General features: G+C 50.8%; 1 protein-coding gene across 3 annotated transcripts in view; it reads left to right on the forward strand.

Moving 5' to 3' along the window:
• PKIG (cAMP-dependent protein kinase inhibitor gamma) overlaps positions 1-15,479 on the forward strand; it is an 81,622-nt gene extending 66,143 nt beyond the window's left edge. For all 3 annotated transcript variants that reach the window (XM_068987557.1, XM_068987555.1, XM_068987556.1), the window contains exons 3-4: positions 11,447-11,620; positions 14,778-15,479. In XM_068987557.1, coding sequence (XP_068843658.1) covers positions 11,470-11,620; positions 14,778-14,857 — 231 coding nt within the window. In that variant the 5' untranslated portion in view covers positions 11,447-11,469 and the 3' untranslated portion in view covers positions 14,858-15,479. The remainder of the gene's footprint in view (positions 1-11,446; positions 11,621-14,777) is intronic.
• Positions 15,480-15,997: the final 518 nt, after the last annotated feature.

Genomic DNA, 15,997 nt, shown 5'->3' on the forward strand with positions numbered 1-15,997 from the left:
TGTCGAGAGCTTGGACTTGGCCAGATGTGAAATGCTAGAGCATCCAAGGCCGAATGAAGCAGGGGAATCACAGGACCCAGTGTCTGAGGCACGAACCTTGCCCTGGCCCTCGTGGAGAGCGCAGACCTTGGGTCAGGGGCAAGTGGGGAGCAGGGAGGTGGTGAGGCGATGCCGCGGCTAGGGGCACAAGTGAGCAGTGATGGAGACCGGGAGCTGGAGGGGAGAGGGGGCCCATTCAGGCTCAGTTCTGCAAGTAGAAGCGTGGGGACCCGGTGACAGACCGGACCGGGAGGGAAGACAGAGAATACTCCATTCCCCTGGGATGACCCCAGGGTTCCAACTTGAGCAGCCTCGACATCTGGTTCCGTCACTGACCTGGGGGGTGCTGGGGGGAGCAGGCTTGTGACTGGACACGTGAAGTCGGAAATGCTGATGAGATGTTCAAGGGGAGGGCGGAGTAGGCGGTTAGACTGCCCATTCCAGAGCTCTGAAGAGAGGCCTGGGGAGCCATCCACGCAGACTGTAAGGGCAAGGGTGAGAGCCCGCAGGGGGCACATAGAGAAGAGGGCCTGGGCCTGGTGCTAGGCTGGGGGCCTCTCACACGAAGGTCCCTGACAGAGGAGGCGCCTGCATGGACGAGGTTAAGAAGTGGCCCGTCAGGCTGGAGGGAGGCCCAGAGAGTGTGGGGTCTGCAGGCCCCCAGCGGGAGAGTGGTCTGAGGAGAAGGGCGTACGTGGAGACCTCGTGTGACTCAGCACCGCCCCGCTTCCCTCCCAAACCAGTCTCTCCACCGCCTGCTCTCCCTGCCGCGTGGTTCTGGCCCCCTGGGTGTGGAAGCCAAGGCCCTGCCCAGCTGCCTCCAAAGGATGCCTCTTTGTGGGCGTCAGGTGCTGCCCTGGTAGGAGCCGGGTCCTCTCTGGAGACTCCGCCCTGGGTATGTCCCTCAGGGACTAGGTAGAGCTTGGAGCGCGTTCCCAGAACCACTGCTCTGCCCTTTCCCAGGTTCTGGGAATGCTCCCAGTCTGGGGCCCGGGTCTTTTTATCTTCCCCGCCTCAGTGCCTCTCTGGGTCTGGCTTCCCATCACAGAGAAAAGCCACTTCCTCTGAATTTGAGGAATGCCAGCTCGGCAGGCCCTGGTATTTCCATCAGGTTTCCACAGCCCTTGCTTTCCCTCAGAGGAGCCTTAGAAAGCATGTTCCCCACCCCTGAGGAGGCCTGTCCCAGGGGACCAAGTCCCACTGTGTGCTCCGTGTCCATTGCAGAAGGCTCTGCTTTCTTATTTGTACCGTCTCTGCAAATACTTAATTTTTTAAAAAGAAAAAAAAACAGGAAATGACCTTTCTGGTATATTTGGAAAACAATTTGGCGCTGTCATGGAATCTGCCTGAGCTATGAGGACTAATAGCTTCAGACTTGGAACAGACTGTGTAGCTCTTGGCAAAAGCTGGGGCCTCTTCAGTTTACAGAGCTGGGGGGAGAACACCAACCAAAGGGAGAAGACGGCTTCCCGTGGGGAAACCAGACGGCGCCCAGGGCAAGCACCTGCGAGAGCGCTGCCTCTGACCCCGGGCCGCCAAGGGTCTGGGAAGCTGAGCCCAAAGCCTCTTCCCTTTCAGGGCCAAACGCTTCACCCCGAGGAAGGCCCCCAAACCTCCTGAAGATGCGGAGGAGCAGAAGAGCATCAGGCTTGGGCGCCGCTCAGGGCTCAAGCTGAGATAGAAGACGGTAGATCACTTACTCCCAGATTGGCTGTTGACTCTACCTAGATCACCCTCTGTCTGACTTTCCTGGGGACCTCAGCGCAGGATCACATCCTTAAGGAGGCCTTCCCTGACCATACAGTGTTGAACTGAGCCACCCCGACACAGAGAAACCTGTTCTCTTCCTCCACAACACTTACCACAGTCCCTGATGATAGAGTCGTTTATTTGTTAATGGCCCTCTCTCTTTTATTAATTGAGGTATAGTTGAGTTAGGGTTTCAGGTGTAGAGCAGAGCGATTCAGTCTCATATATATATATCTCTCTATCTTCAGTCTCATATATATACACACACATATGTATTCTTTTTCAGATTCTTTCCCATTATAGGATATTACAGGATATTGAATATAGCTCCTTGTCCAATATAGTAGGTCCTTGTTGGTTATCTATTATATGTATAGTATAGTATGTACCTGTTAAGTCCAAATTCCAAACTTATTCCTCCCTCCCTTTTTCCCTTTGGAAACCATAAGTCTGTTTTCTATGTCTGTGAGTGTCTATGGGTCTACTTCTGCCTTATAAATAAGCTTGTTTGTATCATTAGTTTAGGTTCCACATATAAGTGATATCGTATTTGTCTTTCTCTGCGTGACTTACTTCACTTAGTGTGATAATCTCTAGGTTCATCCATGTTGCTGCAGATGGCATTATTTTGTTCTTATGGCTGAGAAATATTCCATTATATATATATATGTATATGTAAACACCACAACTTCATCTGTTGATGGACATTTAGGTTGCTTCCATGTCTTGGCTATTGTAAATAGTGCTGCTATGAACTTGAGGGTGCATGTATCTTCAAATTAGAAGTTTCTCCAGGTACATGCCCAGGAGTCATATGGCAACTCCATACTGTTCTCCAAGCTGTATCAATTTGCATTCACACCAACAGAGGAGGAGGGTTCCCTTTTCTCCACACCCTCTCCGTTATTTATTATTTGTAGGCTTTTTGATGATGGCCATTCTGATTGATGTGAGGTGACATCTCATTGTAGTTTTGATTTCCGGTGCCTTTTTCTGTTATCACATAGGAAATATCTGTTTGGCTCCAATGCATACCCCATACCTGGCATAGTGCCTGGCATATAAAAAGTACTCAGTAAACACTGAATGAATGAGTGAATGAAATTTCAGGACTGGAAGACATGTAGGGATCATGTTTCAACCTGATTATTCTGATGAGGGGAAAGGAAGCTGGGAGAGAGGGAAGGTCCCTGGGTAGGGAGAAGGGTGGTCACCTGCTGTAAGGAGACTGAGCCAGACCTCTGGCCCCTGTTATAAGGCAAAGCTGCATAGTCTTTGCTCTGCTCTGGAATCTAGACCGTCTTCTATTATTCACTCACTTATGAAATATTCACTGGGCTTCACCTCTGTGCTAGGCCTATCAGATGTGGCAGTCCACATGTCAGCCAGGGCGCCACTTTTGTGGAGCTTAATTCACTCAGCACCGTAAAGCACAGAAGCAGGAAGCGTGAGGTTTGGCCTTCCGTGCATCGCTGAACAGAGAGTAAAACAAAGAAGCTGACAGAAAGCGCCAATAGGACAGTGTTACTGATAAGTCACCCAGTGAGAATGGACCGTAGTAATGACTTATTGTGAGCCTCTTCCGTTGCACACATCTTACCGGACTCTGTTTGAGCACACTGTCCCATTGACTTCACAACAGCCCCCTAAGCAGAAGGTTTTTACTGTTATCTCCATGTGGCTGAGGAGGAAACTGGGATCCTGAGAAATGGAGGCAGTTGTCCAAGGTCTCTGAGCTCATACACAGGGACATGGGCTGCACGCCGGCACTGGATGCCTCCTGGCAACCACACGCCCCTGAGAGATGGGTCATATCGCTGGGGACTCCAACCCATGCAGCAAGGCATGGGAGAAAGACCTCTGGACTAGGAGGTCAGACAGCTAGATCCAGAACTTTGGGCAAGTCACTTTCCCTTTCTGAACCTCACTTTCCCCAGCTATTAATGAGAGGTTTGTCTCCATGAGCTCAGGGAGTCTTTTCAGTTTGATGATTCCACAAAATGTTTTGAGATAATTGGGAAAAATTAAGGTAGATTCCCTACCTCATAGCTCATAGCAAATAAATTCGAGCTCAATCAAAGATTTAAATATGAAAAATAAAGCCAGGAAAGTACAAGAAATAAGCAAGAGAGAATTCTTCCCCAATTTCGGAGTGGGGAAGACATTTCTAAGTATGATCCAGAACCCGAAAACCATACAGTAAAATATGGATCAGTTTGACTACTTGAAGAGAAAAAAAAATGTGTGCACACAGAGAAATAAAATCAGAGAACAAAACCCCCAAATATGTGCAATTCTTCTTAATGTGAAAGACTGATTATCTCAATATATAAAGAACTCCCACGAATCAGTGGGAATGCTACCATCTAATGGAAAAATGGGCAAAAGGATTTGAGTACAGTTCACAGAAAAGGAAATACACATGGAAAGATGCTGTGTTTTACCCCCAGGAGCAGTGCAGGCTGCTACAGCCAGGGACTGTTCTCATCTGTCCACTTGCTGACTTACTAGCTCAAGGGTATGAGAAAAGTGGAGGTTTCTTGGTGTTTCGCATCAGGTCACTCAGAGTTCCTGGTGTGGATGCTGTCTGAGTCTGAGAACGACTGTTTGCTGATGCAGCTTCCAACTCTGAGGATGGTTGCCCATATTTCCCCATTTGCTGTTGACTTTTAAGAGCAGAGAGTGAAGGGAAAATATATAAATGTTGCAGAAAAATGAAAATAGTGTGTTCCCTAGACCCATCGCTGCGGGGGTGGGGAAGGGGAGGCAGCCGGAGCACACTGGTGGCTGTTGGTGTTTTCCAGGATCGGCCTTTGAGTTTGGCACACTTCCCTTTCCGAGCCAGGAAGGTCGGCCTCCTGCGCTGGGCAGCTTGTAAGGTCAGCCGGGCAAGGGCAGGAGCCAAAGCCGCAGGGTGCCAGTTTGAGAAGGATACTAGCCTTTCCGATGGAGCCTGTAACTCCATCCATCCCAGTGTCAGATGCTGGAGACCCTGGACCGGAACGTCAGCGCAGCCGTCTGTGGCCGACAGAGGCCTTTCCCACTGGTTCCCACAGGCAGGGAAAGAGGGCTGGAGAGGAGAGAGCGCGATGGACAGACTCAGATTTAATCTCACAAGTGTTTCCTGAGCACCTGCTGTTTGCCAGGCCCTGGGCGAGAAGCTGAGGACCAAGCAGCCAGAGCGTATGGTTTAGCTGCCGGGGTTAGGCCTTTCGGCCTGGCCAGGTGAAAACCCAGACAGAAATACCACGTCCTAGGTGGAGGAAAGGCCCTGAGGAGCCGGGGTTTGGGAGCTGGTGGGGCCTGCCCAGGGTCTCCCTTCCTCTGGCAGGTACGGGTCCTGCCACCTGAAACAGACCTTCCCAGGTCGTGGTGGTAGATAAACTCACCTCACAGACCTCAGAGGCTGCTGTGGAAATTTTGTAAGCGAGGTGCTGCTGCTGCTGCTGCTGCTAAGTCACTTCAGTCGTGTCCAACTGTGCGACCCCATAGATGGCAGCCCACGAGGCTCTGTCATCCGTAGGATTCTCCAGGCAAGAACACTGGAGTGGGTTGCCATTTCCTTCTCCAATGCATGACAATGAAAAGTGAAAGTGAAGTCACTCAGTCGTGTCCGACTCTTAGCGACCCCATGGACTGCAGCCTACCAGGCTCCTCCGTCCATGGGATTTGCCAGGCAAGAGTACTGAAGTGGGGTGCCATTGCCTTCTCCAGGAAACATAATGACTTGATTACTGTTGCTTTTACTATTATGGTTAGAGCTATCATTATAAATTTTATTCTGTGTTATTACCGTTATTACCACAGGCCAGTCCCCAGTTCTGAAGCTTTGAGCAGTTTCCCCAGAGGGAGAGTGTAGGAGTGAACCTTCCGTGACCTATGGAAGAACCATCTCTGGCAGATTCAGAGCCTGGGGTGGGTTGGTTGGTTTTTTTGTTTGTTTGTTTGTTTTTGGTTGAGAAGCAACCAGCAACACAACTAGGGCAACTTCTTTCTTCCAAGGCAGCTTAGACAAATTGTCTTGGTGCGCCCCCTGCTGGAGTTGCGGGGATTGCCTTGGAATTCTGGCCCAGCCTTTATTCTGTTTTATAGACCTGGTACATGGAGGCCCAGAGGGGGGCAGTCTTGCACAAGGTCTGGCGACAGAACAGATCACGTGTCCTTTTCTTTACTCTTTCTACTACAGGACGCCTCCCTGTCTCCTCATTCATTCTCCAAGTGTCTCTTCTCAGCCTGGGGTTGTGGGGAGATGCGGGTCCAGCCCCCCATACTAGCCAGTCCCTCTTTTCTCTCTTTTTCTGTCTCATACACACACCACTTACTGAGCCCCACCCTGGGCGCTTTCCGGGAGCTTCCTGCCAGTGTCGGTTACTTTCTGAAAGCATTTCACAATAACTTGGGCTTATACAAACTCCTACCGTTATAAAAAAATTTAGGCGTGAAAGTTCCTCTTCGTCACAAAGTACAACATTCGGCAAGGTGTTTTTCTTGTATCTGCTGTGTTCTCCACAGAAACTGGGTTATCTTTTTTTTTTTTTTTTAATTGAAGTATGGTGGATGTACAATATTTTGTTAATTATTTCTATATAGCAAAGTGATTCAGTTATACACACACACGTACATTGTGTTTTATATTCTTTTCCATTAAGGTTAATCACGAGATACTGAATATAGTTCTCCGTGCTATACAGTGGGACCTGGTTTATCCATTCTGTGTATGAAAGCTTGGATCTGCCAGCTGCAGCCTTGCACTCTGTCCCGCCCCCAGCCCCCTCCCCTTGGCAACCACCACTGTTCCCTCTGTTTCTGCTTCTGTTTTGAAGGTGGGTTCGTTTCTGTCATATTTTAGATTCTCCATGTAAGTGCTATCATACGTAGTGTTTGCCCTCTGACTCCCTTCGCTTGGTAGGACCGCCTCTGGTTGCTTCCATGCTGCCGCATATTCCGTTCATTTCCGTGGGTGAGCGCTATCCCGTGTGTGTGTACCGCTCCTTCATCCGTTCACCTGTCTGTGGGCATTCAGGTTGTCTCCAGCGTCTTGACTGTTGTGAGCAGGGCTGCTGTGAACATAGGAGTTCGTGCATCTTTTTGAATTAAGAGTTTTGTCTGGACACATGCCCGGGATCGGGATTGCTAAATCCTGTTGGTTAGTTTTCTGAAGAACCTCCATACTCTTTTCCACAGTGGCTGAACCCAGTTACATTCCCACCAAGTGTAGCAGGGTCCCCTTTTCTCTGCACCCTCTGTGAAGTGGTACCTCGTAGTTTTGACTTGCGTTTCTCTAATAATTAGTGATTTTGAGCATCTTTTCACGTGTCTATTGGCCCTCTGCATGTCTTCTTTGGGGAAATGTCTGTTTAGGTCTTATGCCCATTTTTTGATTGGGTTGTTTTTCTTTTGGTGTTGTTGAGTTGTACGAGCTGAAACTGAGTTTTCTTTAAGGTGTTGTTTTGCGATCTGCATTTTTCTTTTTTTTAATATTTTTTTTGAAGTGGACCATTTTAAAAATCTTTGTTGAATTTGTTACAATAGTTTCTGTTGTATGTTTTGGCTTTTTGGCTGTGAGGCATGTGGGAGTCTTAGCTCCTGGACCAGGGATCTAACCCACACCCCTTGCTTCAGAAGCTGAGTCTTAACTCCTGGACCACCAGGAATGTCCTTGAATTTTTCAGCTAATAGTTTATCTCTGACACTTTGCCATCAGTACATGTCCGCCTGGTGTAGGTTGTTTTTTGAATACGCTATAATCCATGCAATGCCTAGCCTTTTCAGGGACATTTGGGAGCTTCCCTGTCACTGACCGTGTGCAGTAAGCATCCTCAAACTGTGAAGAGCGTTGGCATTTGACATCATGTGTCTGGAACTGGGATTTGCTGGGCCCATCTCAACTAGAGTACTGTGAACTCCTGTGGTCACACCAGTATCTTAGACCCACCCCCACCCCCCGCTTCCTAAATCAGAATCCGCCCAGGGGCCAGAATCCCTGTGGTGACTGGGTGATTTGACTGCCTTCAGAAAATCATCGGTGCTCAAAGGAAGATACTTATATTCCCTTAGCAGATTAACCTTTTAAAAAAATATAGAATAGCAGTATCCATTCTTGACAAGGGTGCAGATAAACGGACAGTCTTACAGGCTGCTGGTGGGAATATAAACAGGAACAGAACTGAACTTACAAGTTTTATTTACTCATCTTTTTCGGTTATTATAAATACCATTATGTCATTCAGGAAGGCAAATGTGTCACAATATTGTGTCTTAAACATTATTTCACCCTTCCCTTTAGCTTAGCAATTCTGCTTCTAGAAATGTACTCTAAAGAAATAGCTAGACATAGGCCGAAATATTTACATAAAGAACTAGTGCTGCCTATAGTTGTTGTTGTTTAGTCGCCAAGTCATTTCTGACTCTTTGCAACTGCATGGACTGGAGCCCACCAGGCTCCTCTGTCCATGGGATTCTCCAGGCAAGAATACTGGAGTGGGTTGCCATGCCCTTCTCCAGGATCCCCAACCCAGGGATCAAACCTGGGTCTCCTGTTGCGGGCAGATGCTTTACTGTCTGAGTTACCAAGGAAGTGTTCATGTCTAGGGGACTCTTCAAATATATTATGATACACCCAAGCACATGTACAAAAATCATCGACAGAGAACCTTCCTGGCATGCTTTCAGTTCAGTTCAGTTCAGTTGCTCAGTTGTATCTGACTCTTTGCGACCTGATGAATCGCAGCACGCCAGGCCTCCCTGTCCATCACCAACTCCCGGAGTTCACCCAAACTTATGTCCATCGAGTCGGTGATGCTATCCAGGCATCTCATCCTCTGTCATCCCCTTTTCCTGACCCCAATCCCTCCCAGCATCAGGGTCTTTTCCAATGAGTCAACTCTTCAAATCAGGTGGCCAAAGTATTGGAGTTTCAGCGTCAGCATCAGTCCTTCCAGTAAACACCCAGGACTGGTCTCCTTTAGGATGGACTGGTTGGATCTCCTTGCAGTCCAAGGGACTCTCAAGAGTCTTCTCCAGCACCGCAGTTCAAAAGCATCATTTCTTCAGGGCTCAGCTTCCTTCACGGTCCAACTCTCACATCCATACGTGACTACTGGAAAAACCATAGCCTTGACCAGACGGGCCTTTGTTGGCAAAGTAATATCTGTGCTTTTTAATATGCTATCTAGGTTGGTCATAACTGTCCTTCCAAGGGGTAAGTGTCTTTTAATTTCATGGTTGCAGTTGCCATCTGCAGTGATTTTGGAGCCCAAAAAAATAAAGTCTGATACTGTTTCCACTGTTTCCCCATCTATTTCCCATGAAGTGATGGGACCAGACGCCATGATCTTTGTTTTCTGAATGTTGAGCTTTAAGCCAACTTTTTCACTCTCCTCTTTCACTTTCATCAAGAAGCTTTTTAGTTCCTCTTCACTTTCTGCCATAAGGATGGTGTCATCTGTATATCTGAGGTTATTGATATTTCTCCCAGCAGTCTTGATTCCAGCTAGTGCTTCTTCCAGCCCAGCGTTTCTCATGATGTACTCTGCATAGAAGTTAAATAAGCAGGGTGACAACATACAGCCTTGACGTATTCCTTTTCGTATTTGCAACCAGTCTGTTGTTCCATGTCCAGTTCTAACTGTTGCTTCCTGACCTGCATATAGGTTTCTCAAGAGGCAGGTCAGGTGGTCTGGTATTCCCATCTCTTTCAGAATTTTCCACAATTTATTGTGATCCAGATAGTCAAAGGCTTTGGCATAGTCAATAAAGCAGAAATAGATGATTTTCTGGAACTCTCTTGCGTTTTTGATGATCCAGCGGATGCTGGCAATTTGATCTCTGGTTCCTCTGCCTTTTCTAAAACCAGCTTAAACATCTGGAAGTTCACGGTTCACGTATTGCTGAAGCCTGGCTTGGAGAATTTTGAGCGTTACTTTACTAGCGTGTGTGATGAGTGCAATTGTGCGGTAGTTTGAGCATTCTTGGCATTGCCTTTCTTTGGGATTGGAATGAAAACTGACCTTTTCCAGTCCTGTGGCCACTGCTGAGTTTTCCCAAGTTGCTGGCATATTGAGTGCAGTACTTTCACAGCATCATCTTTCAGGGTTTGAAATAGCTCAACTGGAATTCCATCATCTCCACTAGCTTTGTTCATAGTGATGCTTTCTAAGGCCCACTTGACTTCACATTCCAGGGTGTCTGGCTAGGTGAGTGATCACACCATTGTGATTATCTGGGTCATGAAGCACTTTTCTTCACATTCCAGGATGTCTGGCTCTAGGTGAGTGACCACACCATCGTGATTATCCGGGTCGTGAAGCTCTTTTTTGTATGGCATTCTTTAGAGAGTTTCAAACAGTAAGCTATAAAAGACAGGATACTATAGTATGATCTCCAGATCTTTTTTCGTATGCATATGGTTCTTTGTATATGTGGCTTTCCTCTCTCTCAGCTGTAAAATCAACCACCAGGGCTATTGACCACCATCTCTGTAACCGTCTCTATAACAACAGGGCTTCCCTGAAGGCTCAGATGGTAAAGAATCTTCCTGGAATGTAGGAGACCCAGGTTTGGTTCTTGGGTTGGGAAGATCGCCTGGAGAAGGGAATGATTACCCACTCCAGTATTCTTACCTGGAGAATCCCATGGACAGAGGAGCCTGGTGGGCTCTAGTCCATGGGGTCACAAAGAGTCAGACATGACTGAGCCACTACCTGTTCACTTTGATTGTAGTAATAAAGCCTAGTTACCTGTCTTTCTTCCCGCCCACCCGCCGTCTCACAAACCATCCTCTGTCCACTTGCATTATTCATGTCAGAAGCATCAGCAGCACACCGAGTCCTGGTGATCGATCCTCCAGATCACATCTAGAATTTGTCTGACCATCACCACCTCCTTCCCTCACCCACCATCTTTCTCATACCCTAACTGGCCCCCTTTCGGGCCTGCTCACTCCAGGGGCCAGAGTCATCTTTGAAAATGCTGATCTGACCGTCCTGCGGGAGCAGCTGCAGACGTGAACAGGCCCCTGCCCAGCTCAGTGCTGTTCTGGGTGTCTCCGTCCCACTCCCCCGGCCCCCAGGGGATGGCGCTTGCATTCCTAACACCCACCATGCCTTCCCTCCACAGAGCCTTCGCATGTGCCCTTCCCTGCAATCCTAGACTCCTCGTCTACCTATTCCTCCTAAAATCTCAGCTAAAATATCATGTCCTGACCCCCAGCCTTGGTCAGGCCCTGGTTGTTCCTCTGGCATCCTGCTTTCTCCCTGCAAACCCCAAGCACCGAGGCTATTACTTAGGTGTTAGTCACTAATTACCTTAAATGACCCAATAGACTGTAAGCTCCCTGAGGGCAGGGACTGGGGCTGACTTGTTCATTGCTGCATCTGTGGCCCTTGGCTAGTGCCTGGTACACGGTATTGATAAGTGTGTAGAGGGTTATCATGAACTTTAGAGAAAAAAAAAAAGATGTCCTTTAAAATGATGATGGTAGCTTTGGGGGTATAAAATCATGCATGACTTAATTTGTTCTTTGTAGTTTCCTGTGCTTTCTGTTTTGTCATCCGTGAGCAAGGCAGCAGTTGTTATTTTGTCGGAGCCCGTCGGTGCCGGATCTTCTCTGCAGGGTAAATCTGGGCTCACCTCTGCCCTCCTGCCCTTGCCCCCACAGGCCTGAAGAGCGATGCGACAGGCATGATGGAGGTTGAGTCCTCCTACTCGGATTTCATCTCCTGTGACCGGACGGGCCGCCGGAATGCGGTCCCCGACATCCAGGGAGACTCCGAGGCCATGAGCGTGCGGAAACTGGCTGGTGACATGGGCGAGCTGGCCCTCGAGGGCGCAGGTCAGAACCCACGACACTCTTGGGTTCGAGCACCCCGGGTGGGAGACCCTCTTCTGGGCTCCAGGGCTGGCCTCTTAAGTCCTAGGTTGCCCCCTCTTTCTCAGAGAAGAAACTGCCTTTAAATCGGGCCCCAGGCCCAGGGTCAGTGGCGGAGGACAGCCAGTCCCTAGGCGGGAGGGTGCCAGCATCTCAGGCCATGAGGACCCTCTGGCCAGGCATCCCAGTGCTTCCCTTGCCCCCCAGCCTTCCTGCCCATCCATGGGCCCCATCGGTTCCCCTCCGTGATCCCTCCTAGTTGCTCTGCTTCTCTCTGTCCCCACGGCCACCACTGGGCTCAGGCCGCTCCCAGCAGCACAGCAGCCTCTGCCCCGGCCTCCCTGGGCCGCCCTCACCACAGCCTTCCTCCCGGACAGCTGCCAGCAGGATTCACCTAAAGCTCCCGTCCCGCCTTGCTTCTGCCAGTTCACCCCCCGCCCCCTTCATCTCCCCATTTCTTGCCGGGCTGGCTGTTCCTCTTTGTTCTATAGCCCAGACTGCTCTGCTGAGAAGTCTCCTCTGACTTCATTGCCCTCCCCGACGGGGGAGGTGCCTCCTCTGGCCGCCTCCACGATCCCACAGAGCCCAGGGATCCTCTGGGATCTGCGTCCTGACCGCTTGGGGCCTGGCAGTGTTTGGTGCATATCAGAGGTACCTGGTTGATGGCTGTTCACTGACCAGCACATCCAGCTGCCACGCCGGGCCTGCGGCCAGGGGGCTGGCTGCCAGGCGTCTGCGTCTGCCTGCTGAACTGTTTTCTGTCTCCCTTGATCTCAGTGTAGTGGCTCATCCTCCCACCCAGGTCCTCTACTGCCTGCTCCCACCCGCATCCGATTTGAAATCCCTGAGGTTATCTGGGTGTCTTGGCGTCTGCCCAGGTGACAGACCTTTAAGAAGGGGACCCTAGGAAGGAGTAGTGCTGGCTGCAAGTCAGTGAAGCCCTCCTGGCAGAGTGCAGGCTACAGTGACTGGCCAAGGAACCTTCTAGTAGACCCTGCAACAAGCAGCTTCCCCTGCAGGGCTACACGGAGTGCTCAGTCCTGCGGACTTACTAGGGGAGGGGGTTACAGAGGATACAGATGCTGATGGCCCTGGAGCATCTGTTTGCTTAAATCTCCTGGGAGACTGATACCCAGCCCGGGTAAGGGAGGAGGAACCAAGGCCTTCGCCTGTCCTTGAAGGCCTGGCCTCCAGGCTTCCCCAGGTCATACGTGCGTTAACAGTTCTCAAGCCCTTTGTGTACAAACCTTGGTCTGCTCCCATATTTCCTTCTGTGGGAAGCACAAGTATTTCCTTACTTGGCCAAATAATAAGACATAAACAACCAAGCAGGACCTGAAGGAATACAAACGCACCGCCTTGCAGTATGTGACTGGGAAATTTTCCAAATCATACTCTGAAACTGGTCCCGAGGGAGTCTGTCCCAGGGGGGGCTTGAGGACCTCTCTGGCCTAGAAGGGAGCTGGGACCTGCAGAGGGGAAGCCTTACCCCTGGCCGAGCTGTCCCCGGGGGCCTGGCAACCTCAAAGGGCCGGAGGTGTCGTCATCCTCACTTCCTGGACCAGGAATTAGAGGCTCAGAGAGGTTAACTATGTTGCTCAAGGCCCCACAGCAAGGACATGGCTGAACAGCAGGTCCTGAGAAGCTGACTAGAATGTTCTGCTCTCCAGGGCAGGAGGCTCAGGACCCAGTAGCGTCACATGCTGGGAAACCTGCCCCAAGTGCCGGCTGCTTTGTCAAGCTTCTGGCAGGCCAGGAGGACCCTATGGGACCAAGTCTTTGCTTCAGGCACCGCCCCAGGATAGGCGGGGGGCGGAGGGGCCGGTGTCCAAGTTCCTTCCGCATCCCCGCCCTACCACTCACCCCAGTCCCCAGCCAGCTGCCGGGGCAGAATGAGGTGGCGGCAGTGATGGGCCTTTACAGACCCTAGAGAGAGATGCTTTAGGGACAGGCTTCAGTCAGGGGAAAGGACACTGCTCCCTCCACCGCTTGGCTCTCAGGCAACTCAGTTCCCCTCTCTGAGCCTCAGTTTTCTCCTCTGAACCTTGGTTTTCTCACTCAAATCATATCATGACCCTCATCACGCCTCCAGGCTGCTGTGTGACTGGATGGAAAGTACTTGTTAGCCTGCAGCCTGGGGATCCTGGTACATGGTAGTTTCTCCATCCCATAAAGGGCTCAGCCTAAGGATACAAGACAGGGGCCAGGGGCCAGAGAGGGAGGTGGGGGTCATCTAGGGAGAACACAGCACAATGAAACAGCCTTGGGCTCCACCCTGGACCCTCTGCAGGCCACCCCTGGTGCTCCCCTGAGTTGGCATCGTTGTTTTTTTTTTTTTCTTTTAATGTTTATTTGGCTGAGCTGGGTCTTAGTTGCAGCAGGCAGGATCTTCGATGTTTGTTTGGGCATACAAACTCTTAGTTGCTGCTTGTAGGCTCTGGTTCCCTGACCAGGGATTGAACCTGGGCCCCCTGCATGGGGAGCATGGAGTCTCAACCACGGGGCCACCGAGGAAGTCCTGAGCCGGCATCATCTGATACCCTTTTCCCTGTCTTGTAAGAACTACCATTTGCTGAACACCCGTCATGTGCTGGGACCTCACATGCCCTCTCTCTCTGGAGAAACCACACAAATATCCTGACCCTCAACAGCTCGTCACCCGATGTTGTAGCATCCATCCATGATCCTGGCCCTTCATTGATTTTAATTATTCCCTGGTGGCTTAGTTGGTAAAGAATCCACCTGCAATGCCGGAGACCCAAGTTCAATCTCTGGGTTAGGAAGATCTCCCGGAGAGGGATATGGCAACCCACTCCAGTATTCTCGCCTGGGAAATCCCATGGACTGAGGAGCCTGGCGGGCTATAGTCCCTGGAGTCTTAAGAGTCAGACTTGACTTAGTGACTAAACTACCACCACCGCATACTAGTAACAGCAGATGCATTTGCTTTGTAAAAAGGATGCAGACCCGGGTAGAGTTCCCTTTGGCTGCCACCGCCCCTAGTCCAGCTCCTGTCCTGCTCTCCAGCCTTATCCACACCATTCCCACTATGGCCAGGCCCCGCCAGACCTCCTTCTACACTTCACAATTGTGACTATGCCCCTCTCCCTCTCCTCTGCAGAAGGACAGGCCGAGGTGGGCACTTCAGACAAGGAAGCCAGCAGCCAGCCCGAGAGCAGTGATGGCACCACCTCATCTTGAACGTGACCTTGCCCGAGGAGGCTGGAAGGGAGACGTGCCATGGACCTGGAGCCCTGGCAATGACCCAGCAGCCTCTCCTCTGAGCGATGTGTTCCAGGCAAGCAGGGCCAGACTGAAAGGCGGGCCCAGGGGCTCCCACGGCCCCCACCCTGGGAAGGCCCTCTGCCCGTGCCCCCCCAGGCTCCGCGCACCCCCCACCTCCCCCCTGCACCCGGGTACACTTGCGAGACACTGTAACTGCAGGATGTAATTTATTCAGGGGGCGCTGGGACTCAGAGGCTGGATCCTGGCCCCAGGGGTAAGTGGCCTGGGCGGGGACCACGTCCCAGTTCAGCCCTCTGTCTCCAGCCTTTCCAGCCTTCTGAGTCAGGACACCTTCTTACCCCGTTTTTTAAAAAGCACTTTTAAACTTTTTAGAAACTTTCAACCTTTTCTCAGCAGAGAAGGGAGGGAGCTGACAATTAACTTTTTTTTTCTGGAAGCCATTGTAAGCTAAACTCTTGGACCATCTATGCAGCTCTGAGGTTCCCTCCTGGAGCGTCACAGATCCATTTTCAGGGAAGGGATTTTTGTGCTCAAAACCGTCTTGTTTAACTCTCTGCCCTTTCTACCAAGATAGTGACACCTAGGACCCAGGAAATAAATGCTGACGATTTGTGTGACTGGTTTACGATGACTGTTTCTCCTTTAAACAGCGAAAAGCTGGGGCCGGGCCTTGTCTCCCCAAGGCCACGACTACCTGAGACCCACTGCTGCCCCAGGCTCCCACGTACCTGTGAAGCAGCAGAGAAGATGCTGGGGCTCCAGAGAGCCACCACTCCTCGGCCCAGTATCTAATGAGTCCTCTTCCATCTCACCCTCTCCCACCCCACTTCACAGCCATGGGAACCCAAAAGGAAAGTTTTCCCCTTAGGACCTAGGGTAGAAGGGGGTTAAGGGTTCAGGGCGCATTTAGGAAACTGACTCTTCGAGAGAAGCTTGGTTTCTTCTGGAAACCTTTCTGTCCTCCCTCTTCCCATTCACAGTCCCCGCCAGGCTCTCAGGACACTGCTGCTGGGCAGACTGCCTGCAGCTGGGGTCCCCGAGGCCCCTTCCATTCTCCACAAACCCAAGGCGCCCGCCCAGACCGCAGTGCACACG

Source organism: Capricornis sumatraensis, chromosome 15 (assembly GCF_032405125.1).
Source record: "Capricornis sumatraensis isolate serow.1 chromosome 15, serow.2, whole genome shotgun sequence".
Classification (NCBI taxonomy): Eukaryota; Metazoa; Chordata; class Mammalia; order Artiodactyla; family Bovidae; genus Capricornis; species Capricornis sumatraensis.